Genomic DNA, 25,394 nt, shown 5'->3' with positions numbered 1-25,394 from the left:
AAACTCAGGGACTTCAGAAGGAGTGGAAGCAGAAATTGACACCAACGGAACATCGCCATGTACCCCTTGACAACCCCAACTAGACACAGACATTGATTTCCAATCCAATACTGGATTATGAACCTGTAGCCATGGCAAACCCAACACGACCACATCATGCAAATTATGCAACACCAAAAAGCAAATATCTTCCTGATGTGCAGGAGCCATGCACATGGTCAACTGAGTCCAGTACTGAGGATTATTCCTGGCCAAAGGCGTAGCATCAATTCCCCTTAATGGAATAGGATACTGCAAAGGCTCCAGGAAAAAACCACAACGCCTGGCAAACTCCAAGTCCATCAAATTCAGGGCAGCGCCCGAATCCACAAATGCCATAACCGAGTAGGATGACAAAGAGCAAATCAGAGTAACAGACAAAAGAAATTTAGGCTGTACAGTACCAATGGTGACAGACCTAGCGAACCACTTGGTGCGCTTAGGACAATCAGAGATAGCATGAGTGGGGTCACCACAGTAAAAACACAGCCTATTCTGACGCCTGTGTTCTTGCCGTTCAGTTCTGGTCAAAGTTCTATCACATTGCATAAGCTCAGGCCTCTGCTCAGAGGACACCACCAAATGGTGCACAATTGCCGATCAATTTGGATGGCCAAGGACATTGATTCATTCAGACCTGCAGGCGTGGAGAATCCCACCATAACATCCTTAAGGGCTTCAGAGAGACCCTTTCTAAAAATTGCCGCCAGGGCACACTCATTCCATTGAGTAAGCACAGACCATTTTCTAAACTTCTGACAATGTATCTCCGCTTCATCCTGACCCTGACACAAAGCTAGCAAGATTTTCTCTGCCTGATCCACTGAATTCGGTTCATCATAAAGCAATCCAAGCACCAGAAAAAACGCATCTACATTAAGCAATGCAGGATCTCCTGGCGCAAGGGAGAATGCCCAGTCTTGAGGGTCGCCACGCAACAAATAAATAATAATTTTTACTTGCTGAATGGGGTCACCAGAGGAGCGGGGTTTCAAAGCAAGAAACAGTTTACAATTATTTTTGAAATTCAGAAACTTAGATCTATCCCCAGAAAACAAATCAGGAATTGGAATTCTAGGCTCTAACATCGGATTCTGAACTACATAATCTTGAATGCTTTGTACCCTTGCAGTGAGATGATCCACACAAGAGGACAGACCTTGAATATCCATATCTACACCTGAGTCCTGAACCACCCAGAGGTTAAGGGGAAAAGAGAGACAAAACACACTGCAAAGAAACAAAAATGGGTTCAGAACTTCTCTTATCCCTCTTTTGAGATGCATTAACACTTTAGGGCCAGCTGTACTGTTATGGACCTGGTGGTTAGGAGCACCCGGAATGACCTGAAGAGTAAACTCAAAATCGGGACTAGCTCTGGGTAAGTGGGCACTCTGCTGACCGCAAACCCTACTCCTATCACACACACTAGAAATAGCCGTGGAGCGTACCTAACTCTCCCTAGACGCCTCTTCACAGCCTAAGAGCTAACTACACCTAAAGATAGAAATAGAAGCCTTTCCTTGCCTCAGAGAAATTCCCCAAAGGTAAAGGCAGACCCCCACATATATTGACTGTGAGTTAAGAGGAAAGTCACAAACACAGCAATGAAACAGGTTTTTGCAAAGGAGGCCAGATATCACTAAATAGTCAGAGGATAGAAAAGGGAACTATGCGGTCAACACAAAAGACTACAAAAATCCACGCAGAGTAAGCAAAAAGACTCCCCACACCGACTCACGATGTGGAGGTGCCACTCTGCACCCCAGAGCTTCCAGCTAGCAAGGGAATCTCATGATAGCAAGCTGGACTAGAAATTAGCAGTACTAAGAAATATATTCAGGAAGCAGTAACAACAAATGAACTAGCAAAGACTTAGCTTCTGCTGGAGTAGACAGGTCCTCAAAGAAGTCCAAGAGAGATCTGAACCAATACTGAAACATTGACAGCGGGCATGAAGTAACGATCTGAGTGGAGTTAAATAGGGAAGCAGCATAGCAATAAACGAGAGCAGCTGATAAAGCCAACCTCAGTGACCAGCAGTTCCGCTCGAAGCCACCAGAGGGAGTCCAAGAGCAGAACCAACCAAAGTACCCAACCCTAACCATAACATAACACTAACCCCAACACACCCTTAACCCTAATCCCAACCCTAACCACAACACAGCCCTAACCCTAATCCCAACCCTATCCATAACCCTAACCGTAAACCTAACCACAACACACCCCTAACCCTAATCCCAACCCTATCCACAACCCAAACCACAACACACCCCTAACCCTAATCCCAGCCCTAACTATAACCCTAACCACAAACTTAACCCCAACACACCCCTAACCCTAATCCCAACCCTAACCACAAACCTAACACTAACATACCCCTAATAATCCCAATCCTAACCCTAACCCTAGCCCTAACCGTAACCTTAGCCCTTACACTACCTCAAACCCTAGCCCTAACCTTAGCACTAGCTCTAACCCTAGCTCTAACCCTAACTTTAGCCCAACTCACTTTAGCCCAACTCTAACCCTAATGGAAAAATGAAAATAAATTTATTTTTCTTATTTTATTATTTTTACCTAAGGGGTGATAAAAGGGGGTTTTATTTACTATTTTTTTATTTTGATCACTGTGATACTGTCTATCACAGTGATCAAAGTTAACCAATAGGAACATTTTCCTATTGTTGCCAGGTGCCGGCCGGCAGATCTCAGCAGGCGCACTGCGCATGCGCCCACCATTTTCTCCTGGAAGAAGAAGCCAGGGGACATCACAGGGGGATTCTTGGACTCCAGAGGTACAGGGGGGCGATCGGGGACTGGGAGACCCTATTTTTCTCCTCTGATGTGCGATCACATCAGAGGAGAGAAATTAAATGGAAAATCTGACTTTTTATTCTTTTGTAGTAGCCGTTTTACCGTTAATAATGGCGATCGCAACACCAGGGATTGGCAAATACTGACCTGAATCATGTTCTCTGGGGTCACAGCTACCCCCGGGAGCTGAGACCCCAGAGACATTCTGACTCTGGGGGGCGCTATGCACTTTTTCCATAGTGTCGTTAATTAACGGCGCTGTGATTTAAGTACCCTTAATTGCCGCTGTGAAAAGTGACTGCACTTTTTTTGCAATTTCACCGCACTTGGAATTTGTTTCCTGTTTTCTAGTACACGACATGCTAAAACCAAAGATGTCATTCAAAAGTACAACTTATCCCACAAAAAATAAGCCCTCACATGGCCATATTGACAAAAAATAAAAAGTTATGGCTCTGGGAAGGAGGGGAGCGAAAAACAAAAACGCAAAACCGAAAAAAGCTGGGCTTATGAAGGGGTTACACAACTCAAAACTCCTCCTCACTTGTAGAAGTCGACAGATAGCTCCAAAAGCCACTTTGTGACATCAAAAATAAGAGTCTCATCATCTGGAAATTGCTTGCCCTTCAAAAATAACTTCATTGTGGGAAGAGGTGGAAGTCCAATGGTGCAAAGTCGGGTGAATAAGGGGGATGCAGTAGAATTTCAAAACCACAGGAGCATGCTTCCATTTGGGCAACTTGCGAGTTGTGAACTGGTGCATTGTCTTGCAGAAGGAGGACACCTTTGGTGAGCATGCCACATCTCTTGGTTTTGATGGCCTCTTGCAATTTCTGCAGCAGTGAAGCATTGTATGCCCCAGTGATCATGGTACCCTTTGCTAGGAAATCCATCAATACTACTCCGTGCTGGTCCCAAAATAGTGTGAGCATGACCTTGCCTGCCGAGGGTTGGGCACGTGCTTTCTTTGGAGGCAGTGAGTCATGATTCTTCCATTGCATCGACTGGACTTTAGTCTCAGGATGATATTGATGGACTCACCTTTCATCCTGTGTGATCAGTCTGTTGAAAAAGTCCTCCTGGTTTTGATGGCACATCGTCAATAGAGTCTGAGAGCATTCAACTCGTTCCTGCTTCTGGAAAGGTGTGAACAGCCGGGGAACCCAGCAAGCGAATATCTTATGCATGTGAAGATGGTCTTGGATGATTTATTTCCACAGAACCCACACTAATCTTAACATTTTTGGCTAATGTGGCGAATGGTTGTGCGACGATTTTCCAAAATGCTGTATGGTGTGTTCATCAATAGCAGAGTGGGGTCATCCTGGTTTGCACCGAAGTCCAATGACATTTGAATTGACGATGCCAGTTCTTGACTACATCATATGATGGGGAATCATCCCCATAAACCTCTTTCATTTCATTGAACGTCTCCTTTGGTGTGTGGCCTTTCAAGTAAAGGAAATTGATGACTGCTCTGTAGTCTACTAGGTCAATTATCAAACCTCACACTACTTCAGTAATTGTAAAATCAACACCGTTATCAGTTCTGAGTTGCAAATTGACATGTAACCTATACAGACTTATATCATTACACATGTGCAGTTTCAGCGTCCTGTGATGAATAGAAGTGAGTCAGAGGAAATCTTTAATCAACGCCCCTCCCATATATTGTACATTATTTCCAATGATTATGCAAAAAAAAAACACTTCCAGATATGACAGCTAGCATGTAGTTGTAAACTCCTCATATTTCTAGGACGTACATAGGACGACATGGGTGTTAGAGACCTGACCATAGTTATTCACCATATTTACACAAACTAATAAAACTTCATGTATTAGAATACATTTACCTTATCTGGGTATATTATACTTAACATAATTTATGTAAATTGTGCAGCTTTGTGTAAAGCTAATGACAATGATAGCGATATATGGTTCCTCTGTGATCTTTAGAAACAGAAAATAAAGGTACTGAGGTTAAACTCGCTAGACCTCATGAATATAGATCTAATATTGAAAGTAGAAATCACGAGAGAATCTTAGGGCTCAATCTAGCCATAACTTGCCTTTATTTATTAACTTTTTATAGGATATGTTAAGTTTTAGCATTAATTTAATTTCTAAAAAGCTCCTTCTTAAAAATACTATTTCTTCAAGTCTCCATATAATATATTTACATCGCCTCTCAAAATTGTAACTTATACATTTGCTTTGAAACTGGTACCATGATGGCACAAGCATAACAAAAGGAATACTCAGCTGTTGGATGCACAAAGCTCCTCCTTACAGCTGCTATTACTAGGAAGTCTTCTAGATTCTAATTGGCATTAGTTAAGACTATCCCTTGCCCCAAGGATTCAACTCGCATTGACTTTTCCCAACATTTCCCTGCTCTGGGCTAGGTTGTATTCTGCAAACATGGAAACATGGCATATCATAGTTTCTTCCCTGTTTTGAGATACCCATTTTTTCTAAGAGGCCTCATACAGCTACATGTACTGTATCCTCAAGTGGCTTAAACATTTCTTCTTCTCTAGGAATTGCTCGGCTAAGCACCTTGTTGCCACCTGTATTCACTCACTCTCTACTTTGCAGCAACTTTGTACCTACTGAGTCATTTCAGGATCTCCAGGGACTTGACAATGTCTGCATAATTATTAGGCAAGTGAGTATTTTAACTATATCATTATTTTTATGCAGATTTTCCAACTCCAAGTGGTATAACATTAAATGCTTATTGGTTAGAAATAGATCAGGTGATGTGTATTTATGTAATTGTGAGAAGGTGGACCAGCTGTCGCATTTCTCCCTGAGGACATCAATAGCATTAGCATATTTGTGAATAATGTGTTGTACCTGTTATGTTTTCTTGTGTTAATAAGTGTTGATTTTCCTGTGGACTGCAGTACTAACCAGCGACCATAAGATGTCATTGTCTTCTTCTTTTTACTTTTGTATAGAATGTAGTTGAAAGGTTGGATGCCAAGCAATAGACTGCTGGGACAGACAGAGCTAATGTTGGGACTAGCCCATAGGGGAGGAGCTAGCCTGTAGGGAAGGGTGACTGTGTTCCTGTTAGGAGGGTGTGCAGAGATCTTGATAGGAAAAGGATTAGTGTGATGTGCGCTGAGAGGCACAAGGCTGCAAGAACCATTAAAGAACTTTAGAGGCGACTGAGATCCAGTTCAGAAACAAGTGGGTGAAACCAAGCAGTTGGAGAATTAAAAGAAGTGAATCCAGTGTTAGCCAGATGTGGGGGGGGGGGCAGTAAGGAAGGCTGCTGGACAGTTGAGGACACATAGGAGAGAATCGGCTGTAGGAGCGGTCCTTGTAAGGGATCACAGACTTCTTTTTGGGTGCAGGGCTGCCAGCGTAACATATTGACCCATGTATCCCTGCAATGGATAAAAAGAAGCTCTGATTTGCTCTGCTTGTTTACCATTCACACGTAAAGTGCCATCTCCAGAACCAATAAGAATGTACCTCTGTATGAGACAGAAGAAACGATGAAGTGTGCTGCCTGATGCTCTGTGTACTTAAGTGTGTTGCCAGGTAAAGAGTGCCTTGTTTTTATGAACTTGTCTGGTATCGTTGTCCTGAAGCCAATTGGACCTCGTGAGGAATGGAACAGGACCAGTCTGAATGTGAAGGTACTCATAGTCACACTGCCAGCATACACAGACATCCAGAACTCTCAATTAACTGTTCTGTGCTGGGGGGCCTAATATACAACACTCGTCTTCAGTAAACACCCAGGGCAATGTTACATAATGAGGGAGGATGTGGTCTAAGGATACAACACCCTATATCAATGTGTGCAGACATTTTTTGGCAACAATCCTTTCAAGGCTGCAGTTATTCCAGTTGCTTGTGCACCTTTTTCAACCACACTTTTTCCTTCCACTCAACTTTTCATTAATATGTTTGGATACAGCACACTGCAAACAGTCATCTTCCTTAGCAATGACCTTTTGTGGCTGTTGATCCTTGCGGAGTGTGTCAATAACTGCCTTCTGGACATCTATCAAGTCAGCAGTCTTCCCCATGATCTTGGAGCCTACTAAAATAGACTAATAAACCTTTTTAAATGCTTAAGAAGTCTTTGCAGGTGTTTTTTTGTTAATTTTTCTAATTTACTGAGATAATGACTTTTGGGTTTTCATTGGCTGTAAGCCATAATCATCAACATTAACAGAACTAAAAGCTTGAAATAGATCACTCTGTTTGTAATGACTATATAATATATGAGTTTCTCTTTTTATATTGAAGAACTGTTATAAATTAACTTTTTGAAGATATTCTAATTTTGTGAGAAGCACCTATATATATATATATATTTTTTTTTTTTTAAATGTCAGAGATGTAATTTTGTACATTTTGCATTTTTTGGCTATTACTCTCATTTTAACAGATGGAAATAAACAATTGAGGTGGGAAAATGTATGTTTTTCCCTTATGCAAATTGCCTCTTCTGAGAAAAAGAGGACTTAAACTCTATAGCGCCACCTGTTGGAAGTAGCGATCCTACAAGTCACAATCAACCCTTTAACGAGTCGTGCAATATGACTTAGGATAAAAGCCAAATCAGTATCTCAATTTTTTCCCTTAGTCGCATAATACTTCTGGACACTAATAGTTTCCAAATAATTAATTGTACACACATTTTCTCCTAAGAAATATAGAATCACACTTTTACTTTCTAAAATATTCAAGTTTCAGGTGTATTAACCTTTTGGACTGACCGACAACCCTGCAGTTGTTCGATAATAAAATTAATCAGCAAAAACATAAATTGCCTAATAATTGTGCAAACAATGTAGTGCCAATCATACTATCAAATAAACTTATTCATTCTCAAAAATGTCACCACAAATTTCCCCAAAAGATCATATACCCCAAAATGGTATCAGTAAAAACATCAGCTTGGCGTGCAAAAAATAAGCCCTCACCCAGCCCCAGATCCTGAAAAATGGAGACGCTGCTGTCTCAGAAAATGGCACTTTATTTTTTTTACAAACTTTGCATTTTTTTTTCCACCACTTAAATAAGTAAGACTCCATACATTTTTGGTATCTCTGAACTTGTAATGAGCTGGAGAATCATAATGGCAGGTCACTTTTAGCATTTAGTGAACATGGTAAAAATATCTGCAAAAAACAATTATGAAATTGCACTTTTTTTGTCATTTTTCCCCATTTTCCAGTAGACAATATTGTATAACCAATGTGGTGCAACTCATCCAGCACAAAACGCCCTCACACGGCCATATTCAAGAAAATATATAAAATTTATGGCCCTGGGAAGAAAGGGAGCAAAAAAACAGAAACAAAAAAGAAGAATACCGCAAGGTCATAAAAGGGTTAAGCACTTTTTGGCCCATTAGTAGGATACATCTCCCTACTGTTAGCAGTAAACTACAAGATGCACCAAACATACAAAAGTTTAAGACATTGAGGAGTTTTAGGGATTGAAATATTTGTATTACTTGCTGCATCTTAGCAGTATGCTAACAGATTCACTTCAAAATCCACGTAAAAAAAGGAATCTGTGTTCACGCTTACTTTTCTTGAATGTCATTGTAACTACTTCTATACTTTGTGACTCAATTCTGTTTCAACCACGTATTACCGTATTTTTTGGATTATAGGATGCACTTTTTTCCCCAAAATTTGGGGGGGAAATAGGGGTCAGTCTTATAATGCCGATATACCTTATCGGTGCACCGCTGCGGGTGACCGGTGTTGCTGCTGTGCTGTGTCTAATGATGCTGCTGCTGAACTGTGTTCGGGGCTGCTGCTGCGCTGTGTCCAGCAGTGCTGCGGGGTGCTCTGCCGACATTTTGTGAAACGCCAGAGCCCCCTCAGTTCCGTTGTATTCCTGTGCAGTGGACTCCCGAAAAATGGCCGCCGGGGGTGTTGCATGCGCAGATGGAGATCTCGGTAACAAGATCTCGGGAGATGAGATCTCAGCGCTGTGATCAGAGGTAAACTTTACACCTCCGATCTCAGCTGAGCACTCGCACTGTCTTTTGACAATGTGGGAACCACGGCTCTCAGAAGTGGTGTTTGCAGCGCTGCCATGCACATGACAGTGCAACAAACACCCGGTGTTAAGGGAGCTTAGTATCCAGAAACACGTTCAGATTCCCACCCATATGGTTTGTGCTGAAGTTTGTATCCTCTATGTTACAAGTTTGTGAATAAAGAAACCTGTTTTTCACGGGTTTGGTGAAGCTGGACATTTTCTTTTTTTGGATTCTACATGCCTGGACACAGTGGGTCAGTGCTCCCGAAGTTCAGCTTATGCATCACGGGTGAGCTGGTTTACACTGTGTTCCAAATTATTATGCACAAAGAGTTTAGGAGTGATAAGGTTAAAAAAAAATTATTTGTCATTTAAACTCATTGATGGTGATGTGTTGTGAATTTGGATTCTGGGCTCCCCCGGTGGCTACTGGTGGAATTGAACTGGTGTTTTCATCTTCTCTGTTCACCTGTTCCCATCAAGATGTGGGAGTCGCTATATAACCTTGCTGCTCTGTTAGTTGCTTGCCGGTCAACAATGTTATCAGAAGCCTCTCTGTGCTTGTTCCTGCTCCTAGACAACTACTAGATAAGTTGGACTCTTGTCCATGTTTGTTTTTGCATTTTTGTTCCAGTTCACAGCTGTAGTTTCGTTACTGTGTCTGGAAAGCTCTTGTGAACAGGAATTGCCACTCTGGTGTTATGAGTTAATGCCAGAGTTTTAAAGTAATTCCTGGATGGTGTTTTGATAGGGTTTTAAGCTGACCATGAAAGTGTCCTTTCTGTCTTCTGCTATGTAGTAAGTGGACCTCAAATTTGCTAAACCTATTTTCATACTACGTTTGTTATTTCATCTTAATTCACCGCCAATACATGTGGGGGGCCTCTGTCTCCTTTCGGGGTATTTCTCTAGAGGTGAGCTAGGACTAATATTTTCCTCTGCTAGCATTATTTAGTCCTCCGGCTGGTGCTGGGCATCTAGAATCAACGTAGGCATGCTACCCGGCCACTGCTAGTTGTGCGTTAGGTTTAGTTCATGGTCAGCTCAGTTCCCATCTTCCAAGAGCTAGTTCCTATATATGCTGATGCTATGTTCTCTTGCCATTGAGAACATGACAGTTTGACCGGCCCACAAAGTGTTAATTGTTTGGGCTGAAGCAGGAGAAAAAGAAGTGTTTAAGGGAATTTTTTTTTTTTTTTTTCCCCTCAGAGTTTTGCTGCCTAGCCCTTAATTGCTGTCTAGCTGCTTCTTACCTCCTCTTAACCCTTGAATGGCTCTGTGTCCACCTGTTTGTAATGGATCTTCAGAGTGGAACTGCAGGTTTGAATAATCTCGCCACGAAGGTACAAAATTTGCAAGACTTTGTTTGTCATGCACCTGTATCTGAGCCGAGAATTCCTTGGCCGGAATTTTTCTCGGGGAATAGATCTGGGTTTCAGAATTTTCGAAATAATTGCAAATTATTTTTGTCCCTGAAATTTCGCTCTGCCGGAGACCCTGCACAGCAGGTCAGGATTGTGATTTCCTTGCTCCGGGGCGACCCTCAAGACTGGGCTTTTTCATTGACACCAGGGGATCCTGCGTTGCTCAATGTGGATGCGTTTTTTCTGGCCTTGGGGTTGCTTTATGACGAACCTCATTTGGAGCTTCAGGCAGAAAAAACTTTGATGTCCCTATCTCAGGGGCAAGATGAAGCGGAAATTTACTGTCAAAGATTCCGTAAATGGTCTGTGCTTACTCAGTGGAATGAGTGCGCCCTGGCGGCGACTTTCAGAGAGGGTCTCTCTGATGCCATTAAGGATGTTATGGTGGGGTTCCCTGTGCCTGCGGGTCTGAATGAGTCCATGACAATGGCTATTCAGATCGATAGGCGTTTGCGGGAGCGCAAACCAGTGCACCATCTGGCGGTGTCCACTGAGAAGTCGCCAGAGAGTATGCAGTGTGATAGAATTCTGTCCCGAAGCGAGCGGCAGAATTTTAGACGGAAAAATGGGTTGTGTTTCTATTGTGGTGATTCTACTCATGTTATATCAGCATGCTCTAAGCGCACTAAAAAGCTTGATAAATCTGTTTCCATTTGCACCTTACCGTCTAAGTTTATTCTATCTGTGACCTTGATTTGCTCTTTGTCATCTATTACCACGGACGCCTATGTCGACTCTGGCGCCGCTTTGAGTCTTATGGATTGGTCCTTTGCCAAACGCTGTGGGTATGATTTAGAGCCTTTGGAGACTCTTATTCCTCTGAAGGGGATTGACTCCACCCCATTGGCTAATAATAAACCACAATACTGGACACAAGTAACTATGCGTATTAATCCGGATCACCAGGAGATTATTCGCTTTCTGGTGCTGTATAATCTACATGATGATTTGGTGCTAGGATTGCCTTGGCTGCAATCTCACAACCCAGTCCTCGACTGGAGAGCTATGTCTGTGTTGAGCTGGGGATGTAAGGGGGCTCATGGGGATGTACCTGTGGTTTCCATTTCATCATCTATTCCCTCTGAAATTCCTGAGTTCCTGTCTGACTATCGTGACGTCTTTGAAGAATCCAAGCTTGGTTCATTACCTCCGCACCGAGAGTGCGATTGTGCCATAGATTTAATCCCGGGTAGTAAATACCCAAAGGGTCGTTTATTTAATCTGTCTGTGCCTGAACATGCTGCTATGCGAGAATATATAAAGGAGTCCTTGGAAAAGGGACATATTCGTCCATCGTCATCTCCCTTAGGAGCCGGTTTTTTCTTTGTGTCAAAAAAAGACGGCTCTTTGAGACCATGTATCGATTATCGGCTTTTGAATAAAATCACTGTAAAATATCAATACCCATTGCCGTTGCTGACTGATTTGTTTGCTCGCATAAAGGGGGCCAAGTGGTTCTCTAAGATTGACCTTCGTGGGGCGTATAATTTGGTGCGAATCAGGCAGGGGGATGAGTGGAAAACCGCATTTAATACGCCCGAGGGCCACTTTGAGTATTTAGTGATGCCTTTTGGTCTTTCAAATGCTCCGTCAGTTTTCCAGTCCTTTATGCATGATATTTTTCGCGATTATTTGGATAAATTTATGATTGTGTATCTGGATGATATTCTGATTTTTTCGGATGACTGGGACTCTCATGTCCAGCAAGTCAGGAGGGTTTTCCAGGTTTTGCGGTCTAATTCTTTGTGTGTGAAGGGTTCTAAGTGTGTTTTTGGGGTACAGAGGATTTCCTTTTTGGGATATATTTTTTCTCCCTCTTCCATTGAAATGGATCCTGTCAAGGTTCAAGCTATTTGTGATTGGACGCAGCCCTCTTCTCTTAAGAGTCTTCAGAAATTTTTGGGCTTTGCTAACTTTTATCGTCGATTTATTGCTGGTTTTTCGGATATTGCTAAGCCATTGACCGATTTGACTAAGAAGGGTGCTGATGTTGCTGATTGGTCCCCTGACGCTGTGGAGGCCTTTCGGGAGCTTAAGCGCCGTTTTTCCTCTGCCCCTGTGTTGCGTCAGCCTGATGTTGCTCTACCTTTTCAGGTTGAGGTCGACGCTTCTGAGATCGGAGCTGGGGCAGTGTTGTCGCAGAAAAGTTCTGACTGCTCCGTGATGAGGCCTTGTGCCTTCTTTTCCCGTAAATTTTCGCCCGCTGAGCGGAATTATGATGTTGGGAATCGGGAGCTTTTGGCCATGAAGTGGGCTTTTGAGGAGTGGCGCCATTGGCTTGAGGGGGCCAGACATCAGGTGGTGGTATTGACTGACCACAAAAACTTGATTTATCTTGAGACCGCCAGGCGCCTGAATCCTAGACAGGCGCGCTGGTCATTATTTTTCTCTCGGTTTAATTTTGTGGTGTCATACCTACCGGGTTCTAAGAATGTTAAGGCGGATGCCCTTTCTAGGAGTTTTGAGCCTGACTCGCCTGGTAACTCTGAGCCCACAGGTATCCTTAAGGATGGAGTGGTATTGTCAGCCGTTTCTCCAGACCTGCGGCGGGCCTTGCAGGAGTTTCAGGCGGATAGACCGGATCGTTGCCCACCTGATAAACTGTTTGTTCCTGATGATTGGACCAGTAGAGTCATCTCTGAGGTTCATTCTTCTGCGTTGGCAGGTCATCCTGGCATTTTTGGTACCAGGGATTTGGTGGCAAGGTCCTTCTGGTGGCCTTCCCTGTCACGAGATGTGCGAGGCTTTGTGCAGTCTTGTGACGTTTGTGCTCGGGCCAAGCCTTGTTGCTCTCGGGCTAGTGGATTATTGTTGCCCTTGCCCATTCCTAAGAGGCCTTGGACACACATCTCGATGGATTTTATTTCAGATCTGCCTGTTTCTCAGAAGATGTCTGTCATCTGGGTGGTGTGTGACCGTTTCTCTAAGATGGTCCATTTGGTTCCTCTGCCCAAGTTGCCTTCTTCTTCCGAGTTGGTTCCTCTGTTTTTTCAAAATGTTGTTCGTTTGCATGGTATTCCTGAGAATATCATTTCTGACAGAGGGACCCAATTCGTGTCTAGATTTTGGCGGGCATTCTGTGCTAGGATGGGCATAGATTTATCTTTTTCGTCCGCTTTCCATCCTCAGACGAATGGCCAGACCGAGCGGACTAATCAGACCCTGGAGACATATCTGAGGTGTTTTGTGTCTGCTGACCAGGATGATTGGGTTGCTTTTTTGCCATTGGCAGAGTTCGCTCTCAATAATCGGGCCAGCTCTGCCACTTTGGTGTCCCCGTTTTTCTGTAATTCGGGGTTTCATCCTCGATTTTCCTCTGGTCAGGTGGAATCTTCGGATTGTCCTGGAGTGGATGCTGTGGTGGAGAGATTGCATCAGATCTGGGGGCAGGTGGTGGACAATTTGAGGTTGTCCCAGGAGAAGACTCAGCTTTTTGCCAACCGCCACCGTCGTGTTGGTCCTCGGCTTTGTGTTGGGGATTTGGTGTGGTTGTCTTCTCGTTTTGTCCCTATGAGGGTCTCTTCTCCTAAGTTTAAGCCTCGGTTCATCGGCCCGTATAAGATATTGGAGATTCTTAACCCTGTTTCCTTCCGTTTGGACCTCCCTGCATCCTTCTCTATTCATAACGTTTTTCATCGGTCATTATTGCGCAGGTATGAGGTACCGGTTGTGCCTTCCGTTGAGCCTCCTGCTCCGGTGTTGGTTGAGGGTGAGTTGGAGTACGTTGTGGAGAAAATCTTAGACTCTCGTGTTTCCAGACGGAGACTCCAGTATCTGGTCAAGTGGAAGGGATACGGCCAGGAGGATAATTCTTGGGTGAATGCATCTGATGTTCATGCCTCTGATCTGGTTCGTGCCTTTCATAGGGCCCATCCTGATCGCCCTGGTGGTTCTGGTGAGGGTTCGGTGCCCCCTCCTTGAGGGGGGGGTACTGTTGTGAATTTGGATTCTGGGCTCCCCCGGTGGCTACTGGTGGAATTGAACTGGTGTTTTCATCTTCTCTGTTCACCTGTTCCCATCAAGATGTGGGAGTCGCTATATAACCTTGCTGCTCTGTTAGTTGCTTGCCGGTCAACAATGTTATCAGAAGCCTCTCTGTGCTTGTTCCTGCTCCTAGACAACTACTAGATAAGTTGGACTCTTGTCCATGTTTGTTTTTGCATTTTTGTTCCAGTTCACAGCTGTAGTTTCGTTACTGTGTCTGGAAAGCTCTTGTGAACAGGAATTGCCACTCTGGTGTTATGAGTTAATGCCAGAGTTTTAAAGTAATTCCTGGATGGTGTTTTGATAGGGTTTTAAGCTGACCATGAAAGTGTCCTTTCTGTCTTCTGCTATGTAGTAAGTGGACCTCAAATTTGCTAAACCTATTTTCATACTACGTTTGTTATTTCATCTTAATTCACCGCCAATACATGTGGGGGGCCTCTGTCTCCTTTCGGGGTATTTCTCTAGAGGTGAGCTAGGACTAATATTTTCCTCTGCTAGCATTATTTAGTCCTCCGGCTGGTGCTGGGCATCTAGAATCAACGTAGGCATGCTACCCGGCCACTGCTAGTTGTGCGTTAGGTTTAGTTCATGGTCAGCTCAGTTCCCATCTTCCAAGAGCTAGTTCCTATATATGCTGATGCTATGTTCTCTTGCCATTGAGAACATGACAGTGATGTGTGTCAGGGCTCTTTATATCACTGAAAGCAATTGAAGATACCTGTGCAAATTAGTTTGGCAGGTGTGTCCAAATAAATGCAAGACTACTTAAGAAGGCTGTTCCACATTATTAAGCAGCCTACATTTTTTGCCAAAATGGGAAAGAAAAATGATGTGTCGGCTGCTGAGAAGCAACAAATTGTGGAGTATTTAGGTCAAGGCATGACTACAATCAACATTGCCAAGACACTTCATCGTGATCATCACACAATCAAGAAGTATGTAGCTGATAAGGAAAAATTGAGGACTCTTTCCAACAGGCAATTGCGTAAGGTTAAAAGAGCAGCTGCAAAAATGCCTTGTCATAGCAGCAGACAAGTTTTTGAAGCTGTTGGTGCCTCCAACGTCCCCAGAACAACAAGATGCAGGGTCCTTCAGAGGTGCGCCATCCATCCTGCCTCTATCCAGTGCACACAAGCAGAAACGGCTCCAGGGGCCAAACGATACATGAAGACTGACTTCCAAACTGTTTTGTTCACCGATGAGTGCCGTGCAACGCTCGATGGTCCAGATGGATGGAGTGGAGGATGGCTGGTTGATGGACACCCCATGAAAACACGGCTAAGGTGCCAACAAGGAGGAGGTAGAGTAATGTTTTGGGCTGGAATCATGGGGAGAGAGATTGTCGGCTCCTTTATGATCCCTGAAGGGGTAAAGATGAACTCCATAATCTATGTGGCGTTTCTAAAACAACACTTCCTGCCATGGTTCAAGAGGAAGAACCGTGCTTTCCGCAGCAAGATCATTTTCATGCATGATAATACACCATCTTATGCTGCAAAAAACACATCTGCATCTCTGGCTGCTATGGGCATAAAAGAGGACAAACGTATGGTGTGGCCACCATCTTCCCCTGACCTGACCCCCATTGAGAACCTCTGGAGCATCATCAAAAGGAGTGTCTATGATGGCGGGAGGCAGTTCACATCTAAGCAACAGCTCTGGGAGGGCATTCTGTCCACATGCAAAACAATTGAAGCAGAAACATCCAAAAACTGACAAATTCAATGGATGAGAGAGTTCAGAAGCTTCTTTCGAACAAGGGGTCCTATGTTCCTATGTGCAAATGTAACATCACCTAGAATAAAGTTTTCCCTTGAAATCTGTTTGATTTCATTTTGTAATAAGCTGATAATGCTTATAACTTCACAATTGACCATTTTTTTGTTCAAAATAAAAAAAAAAGGTTGAAAACTCTGCTGTGCATAATAATTTGGAACATGCATTTTTGAGTGTTTATTTTTTTTTAAAAGATACTGTTTTCATAGGCAGTTTGTTCCAAAACATTGCAATTATACTAGAATAGTAGATGACTGGAAAATAACAATGAGTGCAATTCAGATAGGTAATTTAGAGAAAATATGAGGAAATATTATTTGCATAATAATTTGCAACACAGTGTATATTTCTTCTCCTTAAATAAACACACACACATGCAGAATAAGTATTTAAATTAAATGAAAGAACACACAGTTTTGCCTTCTTTATTCTTCTGCCAATCCAAACTATGCCCTCGATCTCCTGTAAAAAATGAAAAATAAAAAACCAACAATATACCCATACCTGTCCAGCATACAGTCAGTACTACGCCGTAAACCATATCTGGGGGATACATAGTTTACAACCGGGAATGGTGCTAATGCGACCGGCCAAGCTGTAAACTACTGGGGAATGAATGAGAAGCTGCCGGTGTCAGCATCAGTGATGTCAGCGTAGCCTCCCAGCCTGAAGAGAGATGAACTTGGCAGCATGGGAAAATTAACTGTCACTTTCCCAGGCTCAAGAGTTCACCTTGGGTCAGGCTGGGAGGTGGCGCTGACTTCATTTATGCTGAAGCCAGCAGGTTCTCATTCATTCCTCAGTGGTTTACAGCCGGGCTGGTCGCATTAGCACCGCCCCCGTTTGTAAACTATATATCCTCCAGATATGGATTACGCCATGGGACTGACTGAACACAGGACAGGTTTGGGTACATTGTTAGTTTTTTATTTTTTGTTTTTTTACAGGAGATCAAGTTCACCTCAGGTCAGACTGTGAGTCTACACATGCTCAGTGATGTCAGCGGTAGTCAGCCCCGCCTAACCTGAGGTAAACTTGACAGAGTGGGAAAATGTTAAGAAACATTCCCACGCTAATAAGTTCATGTCCGTTCAGGCGGGGGGAACTACACGGGAGGACCTGGTCAATGACCTGAAGAGAGCTGGGACCACAGTCTCAAACATTACCATTAGTAACTCACTAAGCCGTCATGGATTAAAAGCCTGCAGGTTTCCCAGCTCACACAAGCACGTCCAGGCCTGTTTGAAGTTTGCCAGTCACCATCTGGATGGAAGCATGGGAGAAGGTCATGTGGTGAAATGAGACTGAAATAGAACTTTTGGTATTAACTCCATTCCTCGTGTTTGAGAAAGAAGGAGGAGTACAACCTCAAGAATACCATCTCAATCGTGAAGCATGGGGAGGACACCATACTTTGGGCGTGCTTTTCTGTAAAGGGGACAGGACGACTGCACTTTATTTAATAGAGGGTGGATGGGGTCATGTATCACAAGATTTTGACCAGCAACCTCATTATCTCAGTAAGAGAATTGAAAATGAGTCCTGGCTGGGTCTTCCAGCATGACAATGACCTGGAACACACAGCCAGGGCAACAAATGAGGGGTTCCGTTAAAAGCATTTCCAGGTCCTGGAGTGACCTAGCCAGTCTCCAGACATGAGCAAAATAGAAAATCTTTGGTGGGAGCTGAAACTTAATGTTGTCTAGCAAAAGCCTAGAAACCTGAAATATCTACAAAAGATCTTTATGGAGGAATGGGCCAAAGTCCCTGCTGCACAGTGTGCAAACTTGATCAAGAACTACAGGAAACATTTGACCTTTGTAATTGCAAAAAAAGGTTTCTGTACCAAATATTAAGATCTGTTTTTCTATTGGATCAAGTACTTATTTCATGCAATCAAATGAAAATTAATTATATAAAAATCATACAGTGTGATTTTCTGGATTTTTTTAAGACTCTGTATCTCACAGTTGAAGTGTACTTACGATAAAAATTACATACCTCTCCATTCTTTGTAGGTGGGAAAACTTTCAAAATCGGCAGTATGTCAAATACTTATTTTCCTCACTGTATGTGAGTCATATGGGATTTAATAACCAGTGTTGTGCTTCTCTGATCAAACTGTCAACATAGCTTTCATTGACTATACAGACACTGCATCATCTCAGTTAGGCAGGTAATTAATCATTTAGTCAATCAATCACAGATACTCTCTGATAACTTGAGCTGTTCTGTAGTGATGAGCGAACGTGCTCGCCACTACTCGGTACTTGCCCAAGTATCACTGTGCTCGGTGTATTTCCGGGATTATTCGGCGGGAGCTCGTGTCTCCTTTTAATTTTTAGGTTTTTTAGAGCGCCAATGTACATGCAAGGATTGTCTGCCATGCACTGTAATACCGCAGCCATCTTTGTTGTGATATTACAGTGATTGGCTGGCCGCACAGCAACATCAGGTCTATAATAGACCTGGCGCCGCCCTGCACGCCATATTCTGCTCCAGACTCAGCTAGTGTAGGGAGAGCTGCTGGTGATAGTGTCAGATTCTTACATTTATTAGTTAGTCTGGGTCTACTAGTGTTCAATCCACAAATCCTGATAAACCAACAGTCCTTTTTAGGGCTAATTCGGTGGTACATAGATTGCAGTGCTAGGTAGGCAGGGGAGTCTCTGTGCGCATATCCACATCAGTGCCAGGCATGCAGGCACTGTATGTGAGTATATAGATCTCACTGCATACATCAAAAGGCGCCATTACTGTCTGCTGCTGTGTATTTTATATATACGTAGCTGCAGGTATCCGTGGCTAGGATTTTTTTTTTTTTTTTGCACCTTATATCTGATCATTTTATTACAAAGCATTCCATAGCCCCATTTTCTCTACATTTATTTGCTTGGTCACACTGCAGACTACAGCCAGGTCATTTCAATACAAGAGTGTGAAAATCTAACAATTTAAAATGTTTTTTTTTTGTCCCTGGCATCAGATTTGAGTGCGCAGAAAATTCTGGCCTTTTCTTTTTGGTACTATAGTATTTTTTGAAGTGTCTTACAACATTTTTGGACACCATTTTGCTGACCAAAAAATCTTTAGCTGGCCCCAAAATATTTAGCTACAGTTCTCATATTTATCACTGTGATTTGTACGCCAAACGCATCACATATAATTGCACTAAATATTTTACAATTTTTAGTACTCCAATTTTTTTTCGTGTCATAGCCTATTTATTGACAAAATTTTGGTGGGCCCAAATAAATCAAGGCCACATTTTGATCAGTCTGTTATATCCATCAGATGCCCGTTCTATCTGTGGTCTTCAAATACTTGCTTTTCAGGCATACATTCCATCATTTTGTCTGTCTACTACCCTTGATTTATACAGTATTTTATGGTAAAAAAAAAAATTTTAAACTCCAGGCCACATATTAAAACAGTCTGTTAGGCTGGTTTCACACTTGCGTTTTTGAACGCATGCGTTTTTTTAAAAAAACGCATGGTGCAAAAACGCATGTAAACGCATGTAAACGCTGCGTTTTTTTGACGCATGCGTTAAACGCGTGTGTCCAAAAAACGCAGCGTTTACACGCGTTTACATGCGTTTTTGCATGCGTTTGCGTTTTTTTAACATTTTTCCAAAAAAAATAAAAAAAAATAAAAAAAACCCCAGACACAACCAATGGGAATAGAGAGGGCGTATATGATTGTCTCTCAATATATTGACCCTAGGGGAACAGAAATTTTCAGAGCTTGCTACTGTTTCCGGTGTCACGATGGATCTTTCTATGGATAACTTTTATTTCAAACTGGAGTTCAGCTTCAAGATTTTCATTGCCTGTGTTTTTGCTTGGGAGCAAGACCGAAACCGCCAAAGATGGAGAAGGAGACAGCGTCGGCGTTTTTGGAGGCACCCCATCATTGAAGTGCGTGAGAGCCGTGGAGCATATCACACGCTCTATGCGGAGCTGAATGCCAACCCGGAGAAATTCCAGGATTATACCAGAATGTCTCAAGATTCTTTCCGGGATTTACTGGCTCGTGTTGAAGGATCCATAAGGCGACAGGACACACGGCTCCGTAGAGCGATTCCACCTGAGGAACGTCTGTTAGTGACATTACGGTACGTTCCTAAACTAAACCAATGACCGTCAACTTTGTTGTTATGACATGTTTTCTATGTTTTTTTTTTTTTATTATTTATTTTTTTTTAAAACACACCATTAGAACCGATTTTTAATTTTTTTTGTTTTTGTTTCTTTTTCTTCTAGATTTCTTGCCACAGGAGAGAGTTTATCTTCCCTGCACTTCCAATATCGCCTTGGAATCTCAACCCTCTCCGGAATTGTTGTGGACACCTGTCGTGCGTTATGGAATGCACTCCGTGAGGAGTTTATACCCGTACCCACCGTGGACATGTGGCGGGAAATTTCAACTACATTTTTGAACGTGTGTGATTTCCCAAACTGTTTAGGGGCGGTGGATGGAAAGCACATCCGCATTGTCAAACCGGCCAGAACCGGATCTGAGTTTTATAATTATAAAAAATATTTTTCGGTAGTGCTTATGGCAATAGCGGATGCGGAGTGTCGCTTCATCGCCGTGGATATTGGAGCTTTTGGCCGTGGCAATGATTCCCAAACCTTCAAGAGCTCGGATATGGGCCGTCGGTTGTATGGCAACAATTTTAATTTTCCCCCTCCACAGCCTCTCCCCAACACTCAAGGCCCACCGCTGCCATTTGTTATGGTTGGGGATGAGGCCTTCCAAATGTGTGAAAATCTCCTGAAGCCCTATTCTAGTAGGGACTTGGACCACACTAGAAGAATATTCAACTACAGACTGACCAGGGCCAGAAGAACCGTAGAGTGCAGCTTTGGCATTCTTGTTGCTAAATGGCGCATTCTTGCAACAGCCATCAATCTAAAAGTGGAAACAGTGGACGAGGTGGTCAAAGCCTGTGTGGTGCTACACAATTATATAATGGCTAAGGAGCGACCCCACATTGAACTTGATGAACCTGTTGCACACCCATTGCCTGATTTTCAGCATCACCCGATGCGGTCAACTGCAGCCGTTGGTCTTATGCGGGACCAATTTGCGGCCTATTTTGTGTCCGATATTGGACGTGTGTCATGGCAGGACAATGTTGTTTAAATGTCCTGTTGTATGTTTATGTTTACCAATTATTAAACACTGATAAACATTTTTCTAATTAATAAACTTTTTTGTGTTCACCATGTCTAATATCTTTTTCCTGTCTAAACAAAGGTTGACCAAAGATGGGCAGTAGATATGTATATCATATTTTGTAATCCAAAACCAGGAGTGGGTGATAGTTGTTGAGGTAATAAATTTTAAATTTTTCATCGTAATTTACCTATGTTGCACTCCCTATTTTGGTTTTCAAAGAATGATATAAACCACGGGCCCCATACTTATAATAATGGTACAAAATTTTTAATTATTTTTATTTATTAATTCTAATATTGTTGACGTCATTGCGTCAAGACTGTCACGGTCTCTATATCCATCAAGTCAAGTGTAAGCAATAATAAATTCATGATAAACATATACATGATCATGAATTCACAATTTCTTACACCTGGCCTGGTGAGCATAGATATGTAGAGTGTGAGAACACTTGTCCCATCTGTTTGACAACCATTGTCACATAATGAGCTATATAGAATATGGTGAATATACAAGGCAGTAATCAACTTAATCGGTCAGGTATATATTTTGACATATGACCGTTTCAGTTAATTTCTGAACTTGATTTCCACCATTTTCTCTTTGTACAGTGACACTACACTAGGTACAAAAATAAAAGAGTATGGAAATAAATACTATTTTTTTGGCCAACTCATATCTGTATACTAAAGAAACACATATAGATGTTGTCTTGTATTTTATACTACTGGAGATATGTGTAGGCCAAAAGAATAAGTGTGTGATGAAGTTTATTGGTGTGTATTGAGAGAGGTGATAGACACAATAAACCAAACATAATTTTTTCAAATAAACTTTTTTTTTATTGAGGAAAAAGAAAACAAATTTATTTTTTGGTACCGCGCCGGGTTGAACCACGCCGGCTTGGGGTTGAGTAACGTAACTGGGGGGTATTCAGAACTGAAGCCTGGCTCACCATGGAGGAGGCAGAGGTGGCAGGAGAATGGGCAGCAAAACTTGAAGGGTCTGGAAGTTCGGGGATGGGGCTTAAAACATGAGGGGCTTGAGACACACTGGAATGTTGAGACACATCGGTAGGTGATGGGGGAGGAATAATCAAAGTTTTTTGTTTTTTATGCGTTTTGCCAGTTTTACGTTGGGTTTTCCGGGTTGGGGGAAGTCTTCTTGGGCTATGTTGTACAGTGTGGGCGGGAGACACGTCAGGACCCGGCTCCACACAGTCAGTCTCCATTGTGGAGCGCTCGGCAATGTCTGAGTCCAATGGGGGGAAAGATAAACTCACGCCTGGGTCCTGGTGCCTCGTTGGGGGTGGGGAAACAAAAACCCTTCCAGGATCCTGGTGCCTCGTTGGGGGGGGGGGGAAACAAATCCCATAACAGTGTCCTGCTGCATTGCTGGTGGGGGGGAACATAAAGCCATGGATGTGTCCTGCTGCATCAGGGTGGGTCCTGCCTGGAAAGGTATGGCTTGGTCGTGCTGCATCATGGGGGGCCCGGTGCGATACGCCATGGATGGGTCCTGCTGCATCGGGGGGTGTCCTGCCAGGAAAGCAACGCCTCGGTCCTGCTGCATCGGGGTGGGTCCGGTCCGGTATGCAACGCCTCGGTCCTGCTGCATCGGGGTGGGTCCGGTCCGGTATGCAACGCCTCGGTCCTGCTGCATCGGGGTGGGTCCGGTCCGGTATGCCAGGCCTCGGTCCTGCTGCATCTGGGGTGGGCCGGTCCGATATTGCATGGATGGGTCCTGCTGCATCGGGAGGGTGCCGGCCCGATAAGCCATGCCAGGGTCCTGCGTCCTCGTGGTGTCAGCGGAGGAGGTCCAAGCCGGAGCAGCGGTCGTCACGGTGGTGGCGGTGGGATGTCCAACAGCACTCGTCATCGTGTTGGCGCTGTAGTGGAGTACACCTGTAGAGGGAATAGAGGTGGCCGTGCAGTGGTATGCAGCAGAGGTAGGAATAGTGTTTACTTGTGACAGTGACGGCACAGTTGGATAGGCCGCCACATTACGACTCTGACTCTGCTGCATAGCCTGCACAAAAGCAACATTGCAGGCCTGCATCACACTCAGCTGGAGATCAGGGCTAAGGTGTTCCGACATGCCCTCTAGGATTTGATTGAAAAAATGCTGAGCTGGCTTATTGAGGTCGGCTTTCAATTGATCAACGCTTTTGGCGACATCCTGGATGCGGCAATTTAAGAGATTATGGTTCGCATCCATTCTGTCACCTAAAGCCTTGATAGCATCATGTAAAACCGAGCTCAAGTGTAAAAACTCGGGCATGAGGGACCTATCCGAAGCCCTCTGTCGCTGCCGGGATGAGCCCGCCAAAATGGGTGCAGCGAAAGAGGACTGCGAAAGGGGAAGACCTGATGGGCCAGCCCCCTGGTCTCCAGTGAGTGTGGAAGACCCACCTGGTGCTGCGCTGCTGGATGGCTGGGACGGGTCCGTGGCTTCCGGCTGAAGGACCGCTCCAGCACCTGTGGCGACAGTCGTGCAGTGTGTGCTGTGAAAAAACAAAACAGAAAATTAATACCAAACTACAACAAGACGGTACATCCTGTGGAATTAAAAGTGACAGATTATGTCAATGCAATACAACCGGAGGCATGTGAGAAATACTTACGTTCTCATGAGAAGGACCGGTCTCAGGAAGGCCAACACACGGTGGTATTTGTAGAGCCGGTGCCTTGCTCCGGAACCACTAGCTGCACTCTTCTCTGCACGTAGGTCACAGTTGAAGCGGTCCTTCATGGAACGCCAACGTGTCCTTACTTTTTCCACTGTGAAATAACAATAAAATATAATGGTCAGAATAAGAACTTTTGGCCGTGCTCTTGTGACTGTGTGTGATGACAGAAACTACGAAAAGTTTCTTTCATCACACACAGTCAAGAGAGCATGGCCAAGGTCTGTTGCTTCACACTACCGTGCAATACTTACCAAATGCATTACGGACCCGTGGCGTGGAATTCTCCCAGCCATCCCACAACGCTTGGGCCACCTCACTCCACAAACGACGGAGAACACTATTGACGGCGTGCTGTTTATCCCGGCTGTCCCACAACGGGACTCGCTCCTGGACCAGACTGATCAGCAGGTCATTATCAATCCGGTCGTCGTCCCGTTGTGAAACCTAAAATTAAAACAAAATCATTTAAGTTTGCTCAACCACATTTGTAAAAAATAAGACACGAAGATGAGAAAGGGCAGGAATATGAAAGACAACTTTCAGAAAAGGATGATATAAGAAATATGTATAGAAAAACAAGGGTACAGAAAGGAAGTTAAAAGAATATTACAATAAGGACAGTCTGCCTGGTATACATACCCGCTGCCGTCTTCCACCTGGACCTTGACTCCGCTGCTCAGTACCTCTCTGTCCCTCTGTTGAAGTGCTCTATAAAATTAAAAAAAAAAAATTGCCTCATGTGTCGATGTGACAGTCAATACTTACCAAGCTGACGTACAAAAAACATACCTCGCTCACGTGATCCACTTCTGATTGACGTGGCTGGAACTCCTCATCAGACGAGGAAACCGGAGAAGACATTCTGATGCGTGTTGAAAGAAAAAAAATAGAAGAAATTAGGAGATGTAGATCCAAAAAATTGAAAATGAATGCATTGGCTAGGATATACTCACATTGCTCTGTGTCTTGTCCAAGAATGCGTCCGGGCAGGGTGCTGTCTTCTTTGGAGTCTGATGAGAAGTGACCAGAAACTTCCCCCCACCTTCCCTTTATAACCTTGCTGCTATGGGAGAGTCTTATCAGTGTCTAGACATCTTTATCTACAGTTAATTCAGTGGTGCCAAAAAAAAAGGCATGCGTCAAAAAAACGCATGCAAACGCATGCAAACGCATGTAAAAAAAAACGCATGCGTCTCCATTGACTCCAATGCATTTTTTTGTCCAAAAAAACGCATGTAAACGCATGCGTTTTTTTAGGAAAAAAAAACGCCCCTCAAAATACTACAAGTTGCATTTTATAAAATGAACGCATGCAGTTAAAAAACGCATGCGTTCACAAACGCATGCAAACGCGTACACCAAAAAACGCATGCGTTTTCAATGTTAAATATAGGGGAAAAAAACGCATGCGTTTTTTTGGTAAAAAACGCAGCGTTCAAAAACGC

The 25,394-nt window shown here is 43.5% G+C and overlaps 1 protein-coding gene across 1 annotated transcript; it reads right to left on the bottom strand.

The window, feature by feature from the left end:
* Window positions 1-20,300: 20,300 nt before the first annotated feature.
* LOC143782711 (uncharacterized) lies at window positions 20,301-25,035 on the bottom strand. The gene is made up of 5 exons (XM_077270487.1): window positions 24,739-25,035; window positions 24,589-24,657; window positions 24,201-24,393; window positions 23,884-24,040; window positions 20,301-23,763 (listed from the first exon to the last, which is right to left on the bottom strand). The coding sequence occupies exons 1-5, from the start codon at window positions 24,808-24,810 to the stop codon at window positions 22,539-22,541; spliced, it is 1,716 nt and encodes a 571-aa protein (XP_077126602.1). The 5' UTR covers window positions 24,811-25,035; the 3' UTR covers window positions 20,301-22,538.
* Between the last annotated feature and the right edge of the window lie 359 nt (window positions 25,036-25,394).

Source organism: Ranitomeya variabilis, chromosome 6 (assembly GCF_051348905.1).
Source record: "Ranitomeya variabilis isolate aRanVar5 chromosome 6, aRanVar5.hap1, whole genome shotgun sequence".
Classification (NCBI taxonomy): Eukaryota; Metazoa; Chordata; class Amphibia; order Anura; family Dendrobatidae; genus Ranitomeya; species Ranitomeya variabilis.
The sequence above is the reverse complement of the archived record's forward strand: the minus strand, read 5'-3'. Positions and strand labels throughout refer to the sequence as shown.

What these genes read in the sequence shown, in the direction of transcription:
- LOC143782711 (XM_077270487.1), bottom strand. Translation starts at nt 24,810, where the DNA reads ATGTCTTCTCCGGTTTCCTCGTCTGATGAGGAGTTCCAGCCACGTCAA. An exon ending in AAGTGGATCACGTGAGCGAG is followed by an intron (nt 24,658 to 24,738) that starts GTATGTTTTTTG and finishes TTAATTTTATAG; the next exon opens with AGCACTTCAACAGAGGGACA. An exon ending in CAGGTGGAAGACGGCAGCGG is followed by an intron (nt 24,394 to 24,588) that starts GTATGTATACCA and finishes TTTTAATTTTAG; the next exon opens with GTTTCACAACGGGACGACGA.